The sequence below is a fragment of the Diceros bicornis genome, chromosome X (genome assembly GCF_020826845.1).
Source record: "Diceros bicornis minor isolate mBicDic1 chromosome X, mDicBic1.mat.cur, whole genome shotgun sequence".
Classification (NCBI taxonomy): domain Eukaryota; kingdom Metazoa; phylum Chordata; class Mammalia; order Perissodactyla; family Rhinocerotidae; genus Diceros; species Diceros bicornis.
Genome location: NC_080781.1, coordinates 59130852 through 59148591, shown reverse-complemented (window position 1 = coordinate 59148591; position 17740 = coordinate 59130852). Strand labels below are relative to the sequence as shown.

Genomic DNA, 17740 nt, shown 5'->3' with positions numbered 1-17740 from the left:
TGAGGCATTGCTCCTAGCCGCTTTGGTTCATACACATTTTATGAGAAGAGAAGAATGACAATTGTTTGCAGGAAATAAGAAATACATACACTGCCTTAAAAAATATTTCCTGTGTTGGGAGGAACTTAGAATTTTTTTGACTACTAAACACGAACATGTTCAAGATGAATTGCAGTTGACAAGATTAATCTTGTGCTTCTCTGTAAATTGTGCAGCTAGTGGATATTGTGGCACCGTTGATTATTTTGGTAGGAAGATGAACTAACTGGCACAAAGGCAGTAGAATCATCTAAGATTATCAAATGTCCTGATTTACACATGGGACATATTTAGACGATCCAAGAAGTTGAAGGTATGAAATGGTGTTTGTGTGAAATGGCAAGCACTTCAGTGGCAACTGTCACTCTCTATAGTCACTCACCTACCTGACAGAAAATACTTTTACACCTCAATATGTTGGGGGATGGAAAGATCAGAGGGTAGGAGATAAATGTGAAGCTGTGGTTAACTGAAGAAAAACATTGGTTGACATGCAGTTTTGATCAACTAGGATGGAGACAGAAAAGCCAGAAAAGCAGCATGCAAGCCATTATCAAACCACCAGAAACAACCCTGACTGTAGCCTCACGTTCTGAGTGTTTCACAGTAAGAAACATTTATAGGTAGTGTCACACCTTCTCATGAAGAAACAAAAGGCCAAGACCAGGCCTTCTCAACTTTCATGAAAAACGACCATAGAAATTAGCAAGTTCCAGCTCAAGAAATAGTGAGCAGGTCATGGTTCAAAATATTGAAATATACAATGGATTCAAAAAGGGGGTTCATTTAGTGCAGCTTGAAAAAACCAAAAACAATAAATGCCTCTTTTAGAGGCATTTAGCTACAAAGGTTCCCACCCTGAGCAAGATACAAGTTGAGCAAATGGTGCTGCTCAACCCAAAGTCCTGCTTTCTTTAGTAATTCATTACCTAAGGGCAAGTGCGCCCTCTTTGCGTGGATTTGAAGTGCATAACTGTGCCAGCTATTAGCAAAGATGTAGCATCTCCTTTTGGAAGCTGCACCCCCTTTTGAAAGATGCCTTTTCTACCTAGAAAATCCAATGGTTTTGTTTCCTAAAAATATTCTGCTCCACCAATGATCGACCTTATTGCCTAAAGGGTGGATAGCAAGACAAAGTGGATTACACGGCTGTGCACTGTCCTCCATTACATTTCATCCTGTGATATTGAATACTGCATAGGTTGGAAGTTCAAAGAGCATCCATTGGACACTCCTTGAGTATAGCTTTTGTGTTCATAATTTAATGTTGCATGAGTTTGGCCATCTCTCCTTGGATAAGGGAAATGGTAGTAAATCCCTTGGTCCTGGTCAAACTCTTCTACGCTTGTCTAGCACACACCTACTATGCCTGGAATTTGAGCTTATCCATCATCTCCTCTGCAGAAGAAGGCTGCAATCTGATCCCTAATTTGCTGAGGTGAAGAGATTTAAAAGCTAAGAAGTGTCAATAAATGTTGACAAGTAAAAAGTACAAGGGAAATAGAGCTAGCTTGCTCTGGTGCCTAAGAAAGCAATGTTCAAATATTGGCATGTAATTTCACTTTCAAAACTAATTGAAATTATGAAATGTGACATAAATTATGAAGTCAGATTTGTGTTCTATACAGCTGTAGACTAAGGACTGTGCTGAGCCTATCTTCTCATCGTCACTATATAAAAGATTATACAGAGATACACATACATCTCAAACTAAACACATACAGTCATACATGCAATATAATTGCTAACAATAGGTTTGAAATATAGCTCTAGAAGCTTCGATGTGACCCTATAGCTTGGTAAATAAAAATATTGAATGGTCAGATATCCATGCAATAAAGTATGCATTTACTTTTACATCGCTTTAAATATTCCTATTAAAAATCCTAAAAGGTTAATTCAACATATGATCTGATCTTGATGCTCTTGCTCTCTAAATTAGATGTATCATTGATACTTTGTAATATAGAATGTGTGACTAAGAAAACGTTGGTAATGGAATCCCTTGGGGTTTCTTGCATTTAGGCCTCTCCCCCTGGGTTTTGTCTTCCATTACCTGCATGGTGCAGTGCAAAAGGGCACGGAACTTGGAGTCAGAGGACTTGGGTGTGAGTCCTGACTTGGTCATTTGCTAGCAGTGTGACCTTGGCAAGTCACTTAATCTCACTGAGCTTCAATTTCCTTGTCTAGAAAACAAGACATTAGTAAGACTTACCTCACAAGGTTGTTATGCACTTCAATGACATAAATACTCTGTAACTTGTAAAGTGCAACACAAAATTATTAGTTACTATTATCATAGTATTAGTGCATTATTAGTATTAATATTTATATTTAAAGGAATAAGTTCTATGTTATGTCAACGTGCAGCCCTAAGCTTAGAAACAATCAAGGCTGCCAGTTGCTGGGCATCTGCTGTGTGGGGATTCTTCTCCATTACTGCAAGGACAATGTTTGAAGGGAAAATATTGCAGAGGTTCTTGTAGGTCTGATACTGGTGCTCTGGGATCATATGCTCCCTGGAATCATTGCACATTCCAACCCAAGGATTCCTCCAAAGCTGTTCCATCTTTTCAGGCACGCTCCGTACCATGACTGGCTCATAGCATGGTTGCATGAGGCTGTTACTCAAGGGATATGAGTGGTAGCTATAGGAGTCAGTTGTACAGGGCAATGGGTCCCAGCTGGCACGTTGTTCCCGGCACAGAGGAGGTCGTCTTTGTCTCATGGGGTTGCTCTCATAGAGGCGAGAGTCAGAAATGCTGTCCATACGAGTCATCACCAGGGCACGTCCTGGCTGTGGGGTCGCCCCAGGATGGATATTGGGAGGCATAGGGTAGTCTCCAGGACAGCTGGATCGTGTTCCAGTTGCTGGGTGCTGGGCATGCAGAACCAAGTGGGGAACTGACTGCTTGTGGGAGGCTTGCTTAGAATCCTCTGGACCATAGCTCTGCACTCGTGTTAAGGCCTCATGGTAACCATGAGGAAAAGGCTGAAGACGGTTCTGAGATGCTGATCGATGTAGCTTCAAATTGCTTTCAGGATAGGTATCAGCTACAGCCAAGTACAGGTTGTTGTAAGAGGAATAGTTTTCATTTCTGGTATGGCTCATATGACTGTCAGAACACAGGTTGGGATTCCGGGCATACACCCCCCGGTCTGCTTCAGCCATGTAGTACTCTCGATTATGCATGCTATTGATGTTCAGTTTGGAGAAGTCACCTAACATTGAATAATAGCCGTGGTCTCCCAAGGATTCAAACTTTGGGTATTGCTCAGCATAGCTAATAGACGTCCCGTGGCTGTTGGTAACCAGGATGGGGGGGTACTGCATGCTGGCCATGTGCTCCAATGAGGCCTTCTGGTGGGGAAAATGAGATCCTGGCACTGGGCTGCTGGCTGAACGGGTATTGAGTGCACCTACTGCATGGTTTTTGGGGGGTGGGATTGTGGGGACACTTAGGGCAGTCACAAGTGAGGGGACAGAGCTGGCCTCAGGCTTACGGACAATGGACAGCCATTCCTCAGGCTCCACAGCCACGGACCGAATGCTGGGATCCGATTGGCGCTTGGGGGCCACACGTTTGACTTCTGAGGTTATTTCACCTTTGGCACTAGACAGCCCTGTGCCACACTTGGCAGGGGTGCCTTTGCTCATGGTTTTCACTGTGGACAGTTTGGCACTGATGCGGAGCTCATCAGCCACCGAACGCTGGGGTTGGTTGGCCCGCTCCGGATGGTAGTATTTGCACTTGTGGCCGTAGGTACATTTTTTGCCTGAAAAATAATGCCTTGGGGTAAGACTCTCTCTCATAGTGGTACAACTCTGTGTGCCAGAAACTGTTGTAACAATCTGGTCACTCAGGTTAGAGTTTTACTGTTTGGGGTTAAAGGCAGAAAATTAACTGTCCATAAAGATGAGAGACAGACAACACCAAGGAGGCATCACACACTGCGAGGGGAGAGGAAGGAAGTGGAAAGCTGGGGAGGAAACTGCAGTGTGAAAACTAAGTGTTGCACAGCTTTCATTTTCCTCTAATTCACAACTTTGCCTAGGAATAACCTACGTGCTAAGGTGGAGTAGAGCAGCAGCAGGCAGCATGATGCAGTGCAAAGAGCACAGGCTTGGAGGCCAGTCAGATCTGAGTTTCAATTCCAGCTGTGCCACTTACTAGCTGTGTGACTTTGGTAAGTGACTTTACTTTCTGAGCCTCATTTTCCTCTTCTGTAAACAAGGTTCATAATCATGCCTATATTATAGGGTCATTGTGAAGATTAAATGAAGATAATGAACATGAAAATACTCTATGATTTAAATAAATGTTAATTGAACAAAAACCAAGATGTCCCATAAACAAACGATCATCCAAAAAGAGTGAACATCCAAAGTAGCCTCAGACCAGGCAGCCCATGTTGCATTGTTAGGCTCACAAACTCTGTATCAGACGGACTTGGGTAAGGTCACGAAAGTACTCTAGAAAACTATATTTTAAAAACGCAAATAAAAATGAAGTTTGGAAGCAAACTGGAAAGTACAGATGGGAAGAAAAGGGTATTATTAGAGGGTGCAGTCACCTGCCTGAGAGACACGTCCTTCTTGGGGCCAAACCCAATTTGGCCTTGCCCTTTCTGCTTCTGTAGACCCACATGGACACTTCTCTGCTCCCAGCAACACTGCTCAGGATGGAGGCAGCTAGAACCCAGACATCATTTTAACAAGTGACAACTAATCTTCCCTTCAGTTCTAGTTACCTTTTCCTCATGCAGTTTCTAGGATGATTCTTTAAACACCTAATTGAGAATACATGAAGACACAGACTTTAACTCACAGAAAGTGAACAAGCCAGGATTTTCCATTTGAAAGGGAAACCTTGAAGAGAAAAGTATTCATAGAGTCCTTATGTTTCCCTTAGTACAGAACTCAGTTCTGCACATAGGTACTCACCATAAGGGCATGGTTGTTTCTTGTGCTCAGGAACAACAGGTCTCTTTCTTAAGAAATTTTCAAGGCTTGGGCCATGGCGTCCTAAAGGATCATCTGGAGGCATAAATCTAAAAGCAAGCAAGCAAGAGGTAAATGCCTTCCCTTCTGTCCCCACTACCCCTTACCAGGAGTTCAGACCTTCATTACCTCTTGCTTATACTGTTGTCACAGCTTTCTAATTGCCCTTCCTGCCTCAAGTCTATCTTTTGCTAAGGCAGCAGTTCTTCCCTCTGTTCCCACTTGATCACAAGAAAAGGATAATTTCTCCTGTGCGTCATTCTTCCATGGACTATATGTTCCAACAATACTAGCATGCCTGCTGGTTCCCCCAACATGCAACCCACTTTAACATCTTTATAGCTTTATTCATGATGTCCCCTTTACCTGTAATGCCCAGCAACTCCCTTTCCTCTGTCTGTAAACTTCATCTCAAATGTCATCTCCTCTGTGAAGCCTTTTCCTATCATTTTGCATTGAAAATCAATTTAAAAAATTCTAACTATAGCACTTATCACAACACATTGTGGTTATCTCTTTCTCTCTCTTCTCCACCACACTTTGAGCCTCTTAAGGGTGAGTCCTGTTTCTTATTCAGCCTTTTATCCTCATGGCAACCAGGATAATGCACGGTACACGGTAAGTGTTCAGTTAATGTTTATTGAAATGAGATGAAATCTATCTTAGTGGTAACTTGGATTTAGGCTATTCAGAGCCTACTGGAAAGAAACATACTTGTCATTCACAAAAGAATACATCAGCAACCGCTCCTCTATAAACTTCTTCCACTCTGGCTTTTCGACTTGAAGGTCTCTGTAGTTATCATTAGATACAATGATGCCGTCGGAATCAAAAGCCAATTTGACTATGAACCGGTCATCGTAGCAGACAACTCTCCTGCCCTGGACCCTTCGGGATGGAGTGAAGACAAGAATCTTTTCCTTCTCCAGTTTACGTAGTATATCTTGATCTGTCAAAATATGAATTATATGCCACAGCATAAAGATCATCTTTGGAAACTAACAGCATTATCTCCATATCACAGATACAAAAGTTGGTACTATATAAATATATTATTTTCCCTTAGAGAGAAAGTGGCCTCTATTCCTGGCTATGGTACCAATTTTGATAGTCATCGTAGGCAAGTCATCTTCCCCTTTGGTCTTCAGTTTTCTTTTTGATAAAATGAAGGAATAGGATTCAATGACATCTAAGTTTTAGAAACTACCATGAAGAGTGAGAAATAACGCTGACATACTAGCATTCTTGATGCTTGTTTTGCCCTTTGGCTGAAGCACCAGCATTTGACAGCTGAAGAAAACAGGGCAGTATGCTGAGGATGTGTCTGCCAGGAGGAGACCAAAGCATCACTCCTAGGGAGTTACATTTTTGCCGTCTGCCTGGAGGAAGGCCACAACTAAAGGGAAACATCAGGCTGTATCATGTGAGTACTGACACCCTTTTTGTTTTTGGCTTCTTAATTGCTGAGGAAAGAAAGCTTGCAGGCTGGATTTGAGCAGGGCCAGGATCCACTCTCAGACTGAGGCTAAGAACCTGTTCAGCAGCTGGCAGACAGCTTCATGACACAGCTCCGATAGCCATTCACTGGACTTTCTCATTTGGCACATCAGGTAACAGCTGATACTCAGAGGACTGCGTCTATATGCTCTCAAATTCTGTAAAGAGTTAGCTTCATATACTGTTGAAAGTAAATGTAGTGATCCTACTGCCATTAGGGCCAAATCATGACTCTTGTGGACCTTAGGCACTTTTGCCTTCATGGGCCCCTTCTTCCATAAAGAAATATTAAAAATTACACTTTACAACTGCGTTGGTATAAAGACAAATAATCTAGTTAGATACATTATTACACATTAATTGTTATTATATTCAATTTTTCCTTCTGATGTTAAAAGAAAATAATAAAATTAAAACATTTCTGTGGGACCCTAAAAGTATTGTGGGCCCTAGGCACTGGGCCTACTGTGCCTCATGGATAAGTTGCCTCTGGCTGCCATGGGACTTTTCTCTGTCTCTCTACTTCACCACCTAATTTGCAAATTCCACAATCACTTCTCTGGTACAGAATGAGATCCACTGTCTATCATGGTTTCTTTAGTCTTCTGGAAAACTCAGTCACATTCATAACCAGATTCATCTCCCTTTAGTCGGAAGTCTATGGTCAAATAGGAAAGCACCCCTTTTTTTCAACCGTGTGCTTTATTCTTTGCCAAACTGAAGTTGTCTCTATTTAACTACCTTATGCCACAACACAATGATGGTTTTATTTGGATAAGGAAAAATATGCTTAAAAATACACTTAATAAAAGACATTTTAAGTATACTTAATAATTTAGAAAAACAATTATCTAAATTGGGACCATCAACCTCTACCCAAACTATATTGCTAGCTTTGCCTCTGGATGAGAAAAAAATGTCTTATTTGAAATAATACCTGTAATTGGTGCATCAGGGCGGGATTGCTCCTTTCTCCATGCAGGCACGAATACAGTAATATCTTTATGGCCTTTATCTAGAAACCAATCCACAGCAAGTTGTATTCCTCTGCAGGAGAACTCTTCTTTATTCCCATGGCTTTAGGAAGAGAGAGAATGAGAGGATAGAGGATTGACAAGAGGTAGCAAAGAAATACTCCAAACAGGCTTTTTCTTAGTACCAAAACATTAACAACAGACATTCTAATTTTGATGATGCCAAAAATGCATTTTTAAAAAGCGCAAACCAAATTCTTTTTTATTCAATCATTACAAATGTTGCCATTATTATTATACCTTCATTCAAGGCCACAGATGATTAATAACAACTTACAACTTATAGCAGCCCTGGTGGCTGTCACTACTTCCATTTTCTCTCTTCTCTTTCTGTTTCTACTACCACTTTCTTTTCAAAGATTCAAATATTCACAATAGATGCAAAAAGAAGAGGTGTCACAAGAGGTTTAGATAAAGTTTATATGGAGGATTAGTTGGAGATGAGTCTTAAGCACATATATTAAGCTTAAAAAATAACATTAACAGAAAAAAAACGCCAAAAAATGCCACACACAGACTGAAAATAGCTATCACATTTAATTAAATATAACATACCAACAAAAATCACATTCTCGAAAATTTTACGATGTGGGCAATGCCCACAATATAACACTAAAAGAGAAAAAAAAAAAGTCTACAGACTATAGATAATGCAAACCCAATTTTGTAGAAGAAAGTCTATGTGTAAGCTTAGAAAAATACTAGAAAATAGATACACGAAAACATTAATAAAAATTCTTATTCTGTGTGAGATGGTTATAAGTGATCTATTTTCTTACTCTAATTCCAAAATTTCTTCAAAAAATAAGTATTCCTTTTATAATTAGAACATGATGTAAAAAGAAAAGGCATTCTATCACAATTACTTGTAGGAATAAATATTGTAAAAACTAAAAAAGCCAAACAGAATTCATTTGATTGGAAATTGGAAGAGGGAAAAATTAGCAGAAGAATTGGAAAAAAAATGTATCTATTGTCATCATCTTAAAAACTCACAAACTGTGTATTAGCTTTCTGCGTAGTTTGGCTGGGAAAATTCCGATCTCTTAGCATGGAATTTGGTGCTCTGACATATACATAAGCCACACTAAATTACAGTTAATTAAACAGTTTGGATGGTAAAAGAAATTGGTTTACATGTACCAATTCTATTACAATAAAGTGGATATTGCCTGTCAAACAAGACTGATTAAAAAAAAAAAGAACCATTTTGCCAGAAGGTTAATTAAGACAATGTGATGGGGGCTCTCTCTTTAGATTCCTCACTTTCTCATTGGTACTCATTCACTCAACTACAAGAGAAATGAGCTTCAATTATATTGTTCCCTTTGAGTGAATTCATACATAATCTCAGGGGCCCCATTAATACATACACTGCGAGACTTCCCACTGTCTTATCACTCTTGAGGCATATGACAAAAATTTATTAAATGCCTTTGTTAACATTTCCAAACACATGTTAATCATGTTTAAAAGTCTCCAGTGAGTACCATAAAGCAATTATACTACTCTACTTAAAGTCAAAGCACTTAAGAAAAAAAAGAAAGGAAAATTTATTTAATTGCCAATACACTCCAAGGTAGCCTTAGAGGAAGCTTCCACTGATTGCTTCTAAAAAGTTGAACAATGGGTAAACTGGGCAAGCCCATGGCTCTTAAAGGGTTAATACTAGATGAACCCAGCATAAAACAGGCAGGTAGAGAAGATGTCCAGTTATGATTTTTCCCACTGTTATAGTGCTGGTAAGTGTAAAATGACCTTGGGAAAATCATCAGAATTGCCATTATAGAGAGACTTTGGAGGAAGGGGATGGGATTTCATTTCATTTGGTTCTGTGGTGCTATAAAGTGTGTCCTCCCTAACACAGTCTAAGACTAGAAATAAATACAAGAGTAACATTTGCTGTTGTATATCCCAATTTTATAGTCTATACTGGCAAATTTTTTAAAATTATTTTTCATCATTATAAAAGTAATATATACTTATAGTATAAAATTTGGAAAATACATAAAATATAAAGAAAAAACCCTGCATAATCTGTTTTACTACCACTCAGAGATAAATACTGTTAATATTTTGATGCATCTGTATTTTGATATCAATTTTTTAACATACTGAGAATTATCATGTTAAGAGAAAATGTTAAATACATATAGCATTCCATTGAAAATATATTAAAATCATGCCATTGGAGCATCGCATGAAGCACACCAAATGCCCAATAGGAATCAGAATTCACTTTCAACATTTATTAAGGTGGCAATGAAGTCTTACATAAGGGCCCAGAATGCAAAGTTTAGTGCTCAATAAGTACTTAAGGAATGAATATATTTTTTAAAAAGTGGATAATAATGCTTGCAAGATGACCTGTTTTAGCCCAAACCCACAAAATAGCCTTTTCCAATCTAAAAAAACTAGGACCTAAAAGCCTATCTAAAAAACAATCTAAAGCCTACGACTTGTAAGTCATAGAGTGTCTTGGTGACACTATAGCTCACTTTGTCCTGTAAACTGGCTTACATACATATTATGACTCAGGTTCCAAGCCAAATTCTACTTAGCAGATGGGTCACTGGCCTCTCCCTCTACACTTTTTTGTAGGGTTCAAATATTTGGGCTTCTCCCAGACTTAACACAGAATATGGTGTTATTTATATTTTAAAGCCTTAATTACCCTGAAATGGATTTTTCCTCCTAAAGGAGACAGCTCTCAGAATGAACATACCCTTTAGGATCTTAGCATACATCAGTATGTGAATCACAGGTACACCACTATTGCAAATGTTAAACAAATCCTGCTGATGACAAGCAAAGCATCATTATTTCAATGCAGTTTCATTCAACATGCTGAGGAACAACAGATGTTAATATGTAGTTTGTCTAAGAAGTACCAATCTCATGATAAATTTACAGCTAGCCAATGGGGAAAACAAACCAAATTTAGATTAATGGAACTAACAAATTCATAAGCAGACTATGGCACTGAACTTTCACCATGTGAAATGTGATTGCAGAATAAATGGGACTCATCAGTAACTTACCTAGTCAGATAAGGGAAGAGATGCTAAGAAAGACACACCTGGCATTTAAAAAAAATCACGTGGTCCACTATGCATTATTTTAATATGCTCCTAAAATTAAGGTTGAGTGCTGATTTTTTTTTCCTTTATTTAAATTGTGTGAGGTATCTTTAATTTAGCAAAGCAACTCCTACAAAAGACAAAAGTTCATCTTCCTATTAGTATGACAGTTTGCTACTGGGATAGACTAAAAATGTTGAAACTAATTACCTTGGTAATTAATCTTTTCATTATTTCTTACAAAGCAAAAGAACTATACAGTGTCCTTCAGAACGAGCAACCCTTGAATAGAAGTCCCAAAACAAGGAAGATCTTATATCACCATGAAGTCAAAGTCCTCAAAGAAGTCCTGAGTTCTTCTCATCCCCACCTCCAAAACACAAAACCCTCATTGAAGGGTAGGCCTTGGGAAACAGGTCCAGTCTAAGGTATTTCGGGTAGTCTGGTCTGGTAAGAGATTGAGTTTGGCAGATATCATACTTCTTTCCCCCAAGAATCACTCTAGTTTATACCTATTTGGAGGGAAGCAAAGTTACTTTTGGCCCTTTGAACATAAAAATCACCCTCTGCTTTTCACTGGCCCACTGCATCATTCTGATTACTGTAGTATTGTGTACAGGTCATTTAACTTTCTTGTTACTATGTTTCTAGTTTCCCCTCATTAAAACAGGAGAGATGACTAGGCCTGCTTTACTCATCTTGTGATGATGCTGTCATGATTTAAAAGATTTGTAAAAGGAAATCTGTAAATGTATTTTCTGCTACTAGGAAGGATGTCAGATATTCTTAATAACACTAATAGGCACATACTATCACATGATATTGTCAAAGAAGCATTGGAGTCAGATTCAGGTTTTAATACAAGCTTTGCCATTTGTTATTTGTGTAACCTTGGGCACTTAACCTGAGTCTCCTCACCTGAAAAAATGAACCTAATTAGTCCGTTCTTGTAGGTATTTTAGTGAGGATTAACTCACGTATGCAAAAGTACCTGGCACAGAATACATATTTATAAACGTTAGTTTCATTTCATCCATTTGAAGCCAGAAAACCTAAGTTCAAATCCTCACTTTGCTACTTACTAGCTATAACAAGTAACCTCAAGGAAGTCACTTAACCTTGCTGAGCTCTAGTTTTCTCATCTGTAAAGTAAAGTTGCTATAAGTATTAAATAGAACTATATATTAAAATGTACCTCCAGATAGCCTGCAAGCAACTCCTGCATAAGCAATGGTATGGTTCATAAGACTTCCCCCTATCCCTGCTTCCTCATATCTCTGTGGGAAGTACTGTTCTATGTGCTGTGAGGAAAACAAGGGAGGCATAAAACAAGGTCCCTGCCTTCAAAGACAATGGGATAATCAAATGAAAAACATGCTAGTCTAAGGCTTTTTACTTTGTTCTGATTGTGTATGGTCTTAGAATTCTAGAGAGTTCATCAAGCAATGGTAGATTCAATAGGAAGCAGGCTCCTGATCCCTGGGAATTTTTAAGCAAAAGCTAGACGACAGCTCATTTGAGAAATAGAAGAAGGGGTTCCTAAGGCTCTCTGACATGAGATAAAAAGTTATTTGAGAGAATATGGAATAAAGTATAAAGGCACTCTTGGTTCTGTATTACTTTCCTATTGCCACTGTAACAAATTACTGCACATTCAGTAGCTTAAAATAACACCAATTTATTCTTTTATAGTTCAGGAGGTCAGAAGGGTAAAATCAAGGTGTTGGCAAGACTGTGTTCTTTCAGCAGGCTTCAGGGGAGAATCTGTTTCCTTGCCTTTTTCAGCTTCTTGGCTCATGGCCCCTTTCTTACATCACCCCAATCTTTTGTTTCTGTCATTACATCTTCTACTACTCATTCTGATTCTGCTGCCTCCCTCCCTCTTATAAAGACCCTTATGATGACACTGAGCCCACCTTAATAATCCAGGATGTACTCCCCCATCTCAAGATCCTTAACTTTAAGCATATCTGCAAAGTTCCTTTTACCATGTAAGATAACATATTCACAGATTCCAGGGATTAAGATGTGGACATCTTTAGGGGGGTATTATTCAGCCTACCATAGGTACTACAACTCAGAGACAATCATTGGTATCAGAAAAGTCAGGATGGTGTTTGTGGAGGTGGTACATCTTGGACAGTATGAATATAAGGAGAAGGTTACTCCTAGGTTGGGAAACGACATGAACACAAGTAATGGGGATAGAAATCAGCATGATTTATGTGGAGACTGTTAAAGAGACTGATGTAAATGCAGTAACTGTGAGAGATGCAATCAAATGGAAGGAGGGAAAGGTCGGATCACAAAGCCAGGAAAAGGGGTCCAAATTTTGTAGAATGGCAATTGGGAATTACTGCAAGTTCCCAAGTACGTCCCCAAGTGACATTATAAAACCAGCATTTTCAAGATGATTGGCCTAGCCAAGCAGAGGTGGGAGAGGGGACCCCAAGAGAAACAGAGGCTGAATGGTTATGTCTCCTTTGAAGCATCACTGATGTCTAAGCAGCATTCAGAATTCCTGAAAAAAAATTGGCAACAATTTCAAAGGATAGAGAAAAGGCCAGGGTAGGATCATTTTAGCCTCTGTCCACGTAGAGGAGCACAAGCCACAGACAACAACCAAAGGCCTCTCATAGTATTTTGCAAAGGAAGACAATTTCTATGAGCTCAGGGCAGTTTTTAAAAAAGAGAGAGAAAACATACCAGTCTTACCTCATTGCCACATTACTTCCATCAATGACAACTGGCCTCAAATTGTCACTGTTGTCTATTCCATCTTCAAGAGACTGTTCAGGGTTTGCAGTCTGTCTGGAGCTGGGCCCCTGAGGCACTAACAGACTCAAGTTGACCTGCCCTTCCGAATCACCTTTGTTCCCAAGTCTGACAAGCTCTGCCAACACATCATTAATAAGTGATTCTGGGCCCAGCTTGTTCAGCACTGATTGAATCTGTTCCTCTGCATAGCCCAGCTTTAGAGCAAAATCCATCTTGGCTTGGTATTCCTTTTCTAAGTCAAGCTTCCCATCCTGTAGAATGCTGCTCTGGGAGAAGCTTGGACGATCTAGGCAGGGTGACCTACAGAGCTGGCGGTGTGGTTTGGAGGGAATCTCCTTTTTGTTCAACTGAGCATCACCAGGTTCGCAGCTGTTGTCATTGTTGTTGCCACTCTTAAGGCTCATCTGTTCAGGGTCACTCTCAGAGCTTATCCACTCTTCAGAATCAGCATTGACCTGCTCTGTGCTATCCTGCTTAGGCTGCTGCTTCTCTTCTTTGGAGGCACTCTTCTCCATTTTTGGTGTCTCCATGGCAGCCGTGGCTGTCATCCCGTTCAGTGGGCAGTCTGAGGTCTAATCAACTTTTTTTTCTTTTTAGCCTGTTTGGAATCCATGTACAGTGGCATTCCTTTGTGGTAAAATGTGGTGGTAGTGTTGGTGCAATAGTTTGCTTATTTGGTTTTGTATGTTTGGATGTTACCAGTCCCTACAAATAAACACACATATCACAATTATGTTCAGTAAAATTCTAGGAAAGCATTTTAGAACACAGAGGTTTCTTCCTAAGAAACTACAGGTTGTCTGACATTTTATTTTTCTAACTAAAATGATTGGACTCACCTTACATTAAAAAATATAGAGAGTCTCTAATTCTCTAATAATTCTAGATATAGAAATTTCAGTGCTGGCAATAACGCTGTAATTCCCACACACACACACACACACACACAAAAGTCACAGCTCAAGTTAACTGCTTATCACAACAACTTTGAGAAAAAGAAACATGGCATTTCAACAGGGTGCAGGAATATATACATCCTTGAAGGGACTCTCTGTCTTCCTTTCTGCCAGGTAAGTTTTCCAGATCTGACACCAGATCCTTCTTGCTAAAGTTGAACTCCACTGTTGAAGAGAACAACCTTTCCAGCACTACTCTTTGCAAAATATCAGGGACACCATCTACCGGGCAGACTGGAAAACCATTAAAATTGCTCTCAAGCAATTGAAGCAGGCTATAAAGGTAACAAGTAGAGAAGTGTGTGCTCCAGATAAGTAAAGAGATTTGTGCATACTCATGAATTGTGTATCTGCAGCCTCTTTTATTTATTGTAATTGGTAAATAAAAGGAGAAAACTCAACTCGCATGAGAAACCAGAACATTTAAAAACTATTAATAACTCCTCTTCTCACCTACCTCATCTGTGCCTGCAAGTTTGAGTTCTAACCTGGCCAAAGTGTTTCCTTCAATTTGAGCCTGAGTTTCCTCATATGCAAATGAAGATATTGATAGTTACCTCACAGGGTGAGGATTACATAAGATAAAGTAAGAAAAGTGCTTAGAAAAGTGGACAGAACATAGTAGGTTCTCAATATAGGTAAAGGGTGCAACAGACATAACCAGAGGTTTGGTTTAAATAAAAAAAGAAGACTGACAGCGAGGCACGGCTATAGACCTGTGAGCACTGACAAGCTCTTTAGATAGCAGCTGTGCTCATTAATCTAAAATCAGAGTATCTAGGTAACTAGTGTACTAGGGTTTTCCAGTTACATTTCAATTCTATTTATACAAACAAGAAGAATAGCCACAACTAGCTCTATCTAAGAATAACATGGATAACTGCATGCTTACTTTAAGAAAGTCACGTTTGAAAACATCATATGCACACAGAACTGACATCTCAGAACTGATATTCAGGCAGCATATAATGACTTCTCTAATGAATATCCTATCACTTGTGACTTCAAAATTTTCCCTTAATGAATTAGCCAACACATAGACAAACACCCATTTCACTTTCACTTCTCCATTAATCTTTGTTATTCAAATTTTAAAGCCTATTTCCTTTATAAGTTTGACATTTACTATCTTACTGACATTTTATTCACTTCAAAATAATTTCTAGTGCACACAGGGCATTCAGATTTTCCTCCCTGAATTTATTCAAAGCTCCAAAGTCACTTAAAAACAACTGTTTATAAGACTAAATTTATATTTTATTGGCAAATCAGAGGTACCAGTAAAAGATAAGTTTGGCTGCTCTTAGCTCGTGGACCACAGAATGTTTTTTTCCTCTACTATATGATATTTTTCTCTGTCCAAATCGACATTGGTGTGAGCACATTTACCATGTTTATGTAGAGATACAAGAGAAAATTTAAGTTCAGGGAAAATCTCACAACATAGGAAACCCTCATTGAAACTGCTAGTTATTATTGTGAAAGTTTCCTACTCAATAACCTAAAGTAGAAGAGAAATAAATGATGTAGCAGACATAAACTTGGATTTACCTTTCAAAGCCTTAAGTAAGAAGATTTTAGAAAAAATGATAGTCTGTCCTAAAACCTACGAGGGTGTGTAGGTGTCATGTGTTTTTTGTGTTTGTTTTATAATGCAAATTTATTGAGGCAAACATAGCAGGAATATCTTTTCTTTCAAAAGAACAGTCACTGAGTGCCAGACACTGTGATAAACCCTGGGTCTAGGAAGAGAAACCAGAACTGAACCTGTCCTCAAAGAACTCGAAAACTAGTAAAAAACTAGGAGTGTCCCTAGGAAATGCTGAAACAATTCTATAGAGGGTGACCACCACATTTAGAGCCCAAGCTGGGACACTTTTAAGGATAAAAGGAGCATTACTAATAACTATGTCAGAACAATAGACATAAATGCGGCACGTCCTAGGCAAACCTGAATGTATGCTTGGTCCTTCAAGTTACTTGAAAATTTCCATTGATGTATGGAAGAGGGAATGTTCAATTCTGTCAGTGGGGTGTCAGATGGGGGTGGTGGTTGAAGGGATTAGGAAAGAATTCAAGAAGGATATAATATTTGAAGTCATTTTCTGACTCATTAGTTAATTAATTAACAAACATTTACTTAGTGCCGACTATGTGCCAGGAAACATGTTAGGGGCTGGAGAACGTAAAAACGGACATGGATTCTGATCCAAAGGTGCTTATAGTGGTGGTGGTAGGGAGTGGAGACAGATAATAATCAAGTAATTATATAATTCATAATTACGAACTGTGAAAAGTGATACAGTGTTAAGAAGTATAGGGAGCTATGAGTTGAGCCTTAAAGGAAAGAGAATCAATTTGCTGGGCAGGGAAGAGTTTTTTAAATTATAGATATATGAAGATTAATATGATATTCTGCCTTAGCCAACACCTCATGCCTAATATTACTGGTGAGGAGTGATGAATGAAAGCATTAAGAATGGCTAAAGGAAAATACTTTTTCCCAAAAAGGAAGGTGAGTCGGGAGAAAAGTTTCAAAGATGACATTCTAGCTCCTACTTATGACAGATGTTGAAAAGAGTTTTTATCTTTCATTGTTATTGATTGAAAAAAATCACAAATGAGTGTATTAAAGACTGACATACCTTGGAAAATCATGTTAGTCAGACGAAATTATAGAACTGGATGTAATTTGCTTTAAGAAGATAAGAGCTTTGTCACCAGATAGCCACATGTTATAGGTACAGAACTTGTCTATAATTTGCTTAAGAATATGATTAACCAAATGATTGTAAAGTTTAATTTGAATCTAAAACATCAAAGAAACATAAGCAGACAAAAGCTGCCAACAGTGACCTCAAGGAATTTCCACCAAGACAAAAGCAACAAAGTCTTCTCTAATGAGAAGATTGCTCAGTCTGCTTTCTTCCTCCACTCCCTCCCTCATCCTTTTATTATGAAATACAATTCATTCATTTTGTATTTGCACAGACCAATTTTCCAAGATCAATCTTCAGGTTCTACTACAAACTCCACTTCATCTTTTCCAAAATCTGTCAAACAACACCCTGTATGGAGACAGAAACATCTGGCCATGTCTACTCAACTAAAGCCACTGGAAATGTTCAAAAAAGCCCAATAGCATGTAGGACACAGCCATCTAGCCAAGTCAAGAACAGAATAATAAATTCTCAGTTATCTACATGTGGCTAAGCCACTTTATTATTTGTGGAGTTGTTAAATCTCAAGCTGTGCTCTGGGAAGGCATGTTTTGAGAGAGACTTAGGGACACCTAATTAGACAATTGCCCTTCCCTTTCCCTTCTAGCAATTTTTTTCATAATAGTTATCCTCA

The 17740-nt window shown here is 38.8% G+C and overlaps 1 protein-coding gene across 1 annotated transcript in view; it reads right to left on the bottom strand.

Annotated features, from left to right (window-relative positions):
- Positions 1-1651: 1651 nt before the first annotated feature.
- Positions 1652-17740, bottom strand: part of ZC3H12B (zinc finger CCCH-type containing 12B) — an 83435-nt gene continuing 67346 nt past the window's right edge. Inside the window, exons 2-6 of the mRNA XM_058536027.1 lie at positions 13368-14135; positions 7476-7615; positions 5756-5990; positions 4985-5091; positions 1652-3816 (exon numbers count right to left, since the gene is read on the bottom strand). Of these exons, the coding sequence (XP_058392010.1) occupies positions 2399-3816; positions 4985-5091; positions 5756-5990; positions 7476-7615; positions 13368-13978 (2511 nt within the window). The 5' untranslated portion in view covers positions 13979-14135 and the 3' untranslated portion in view covers positions 1652-2398. The remainder of the gene's footprint in view (positions 3817-4984; positions 5092-5755; positions 5991-7475; positions 7616-13367; positions 14136-17740) is intronic.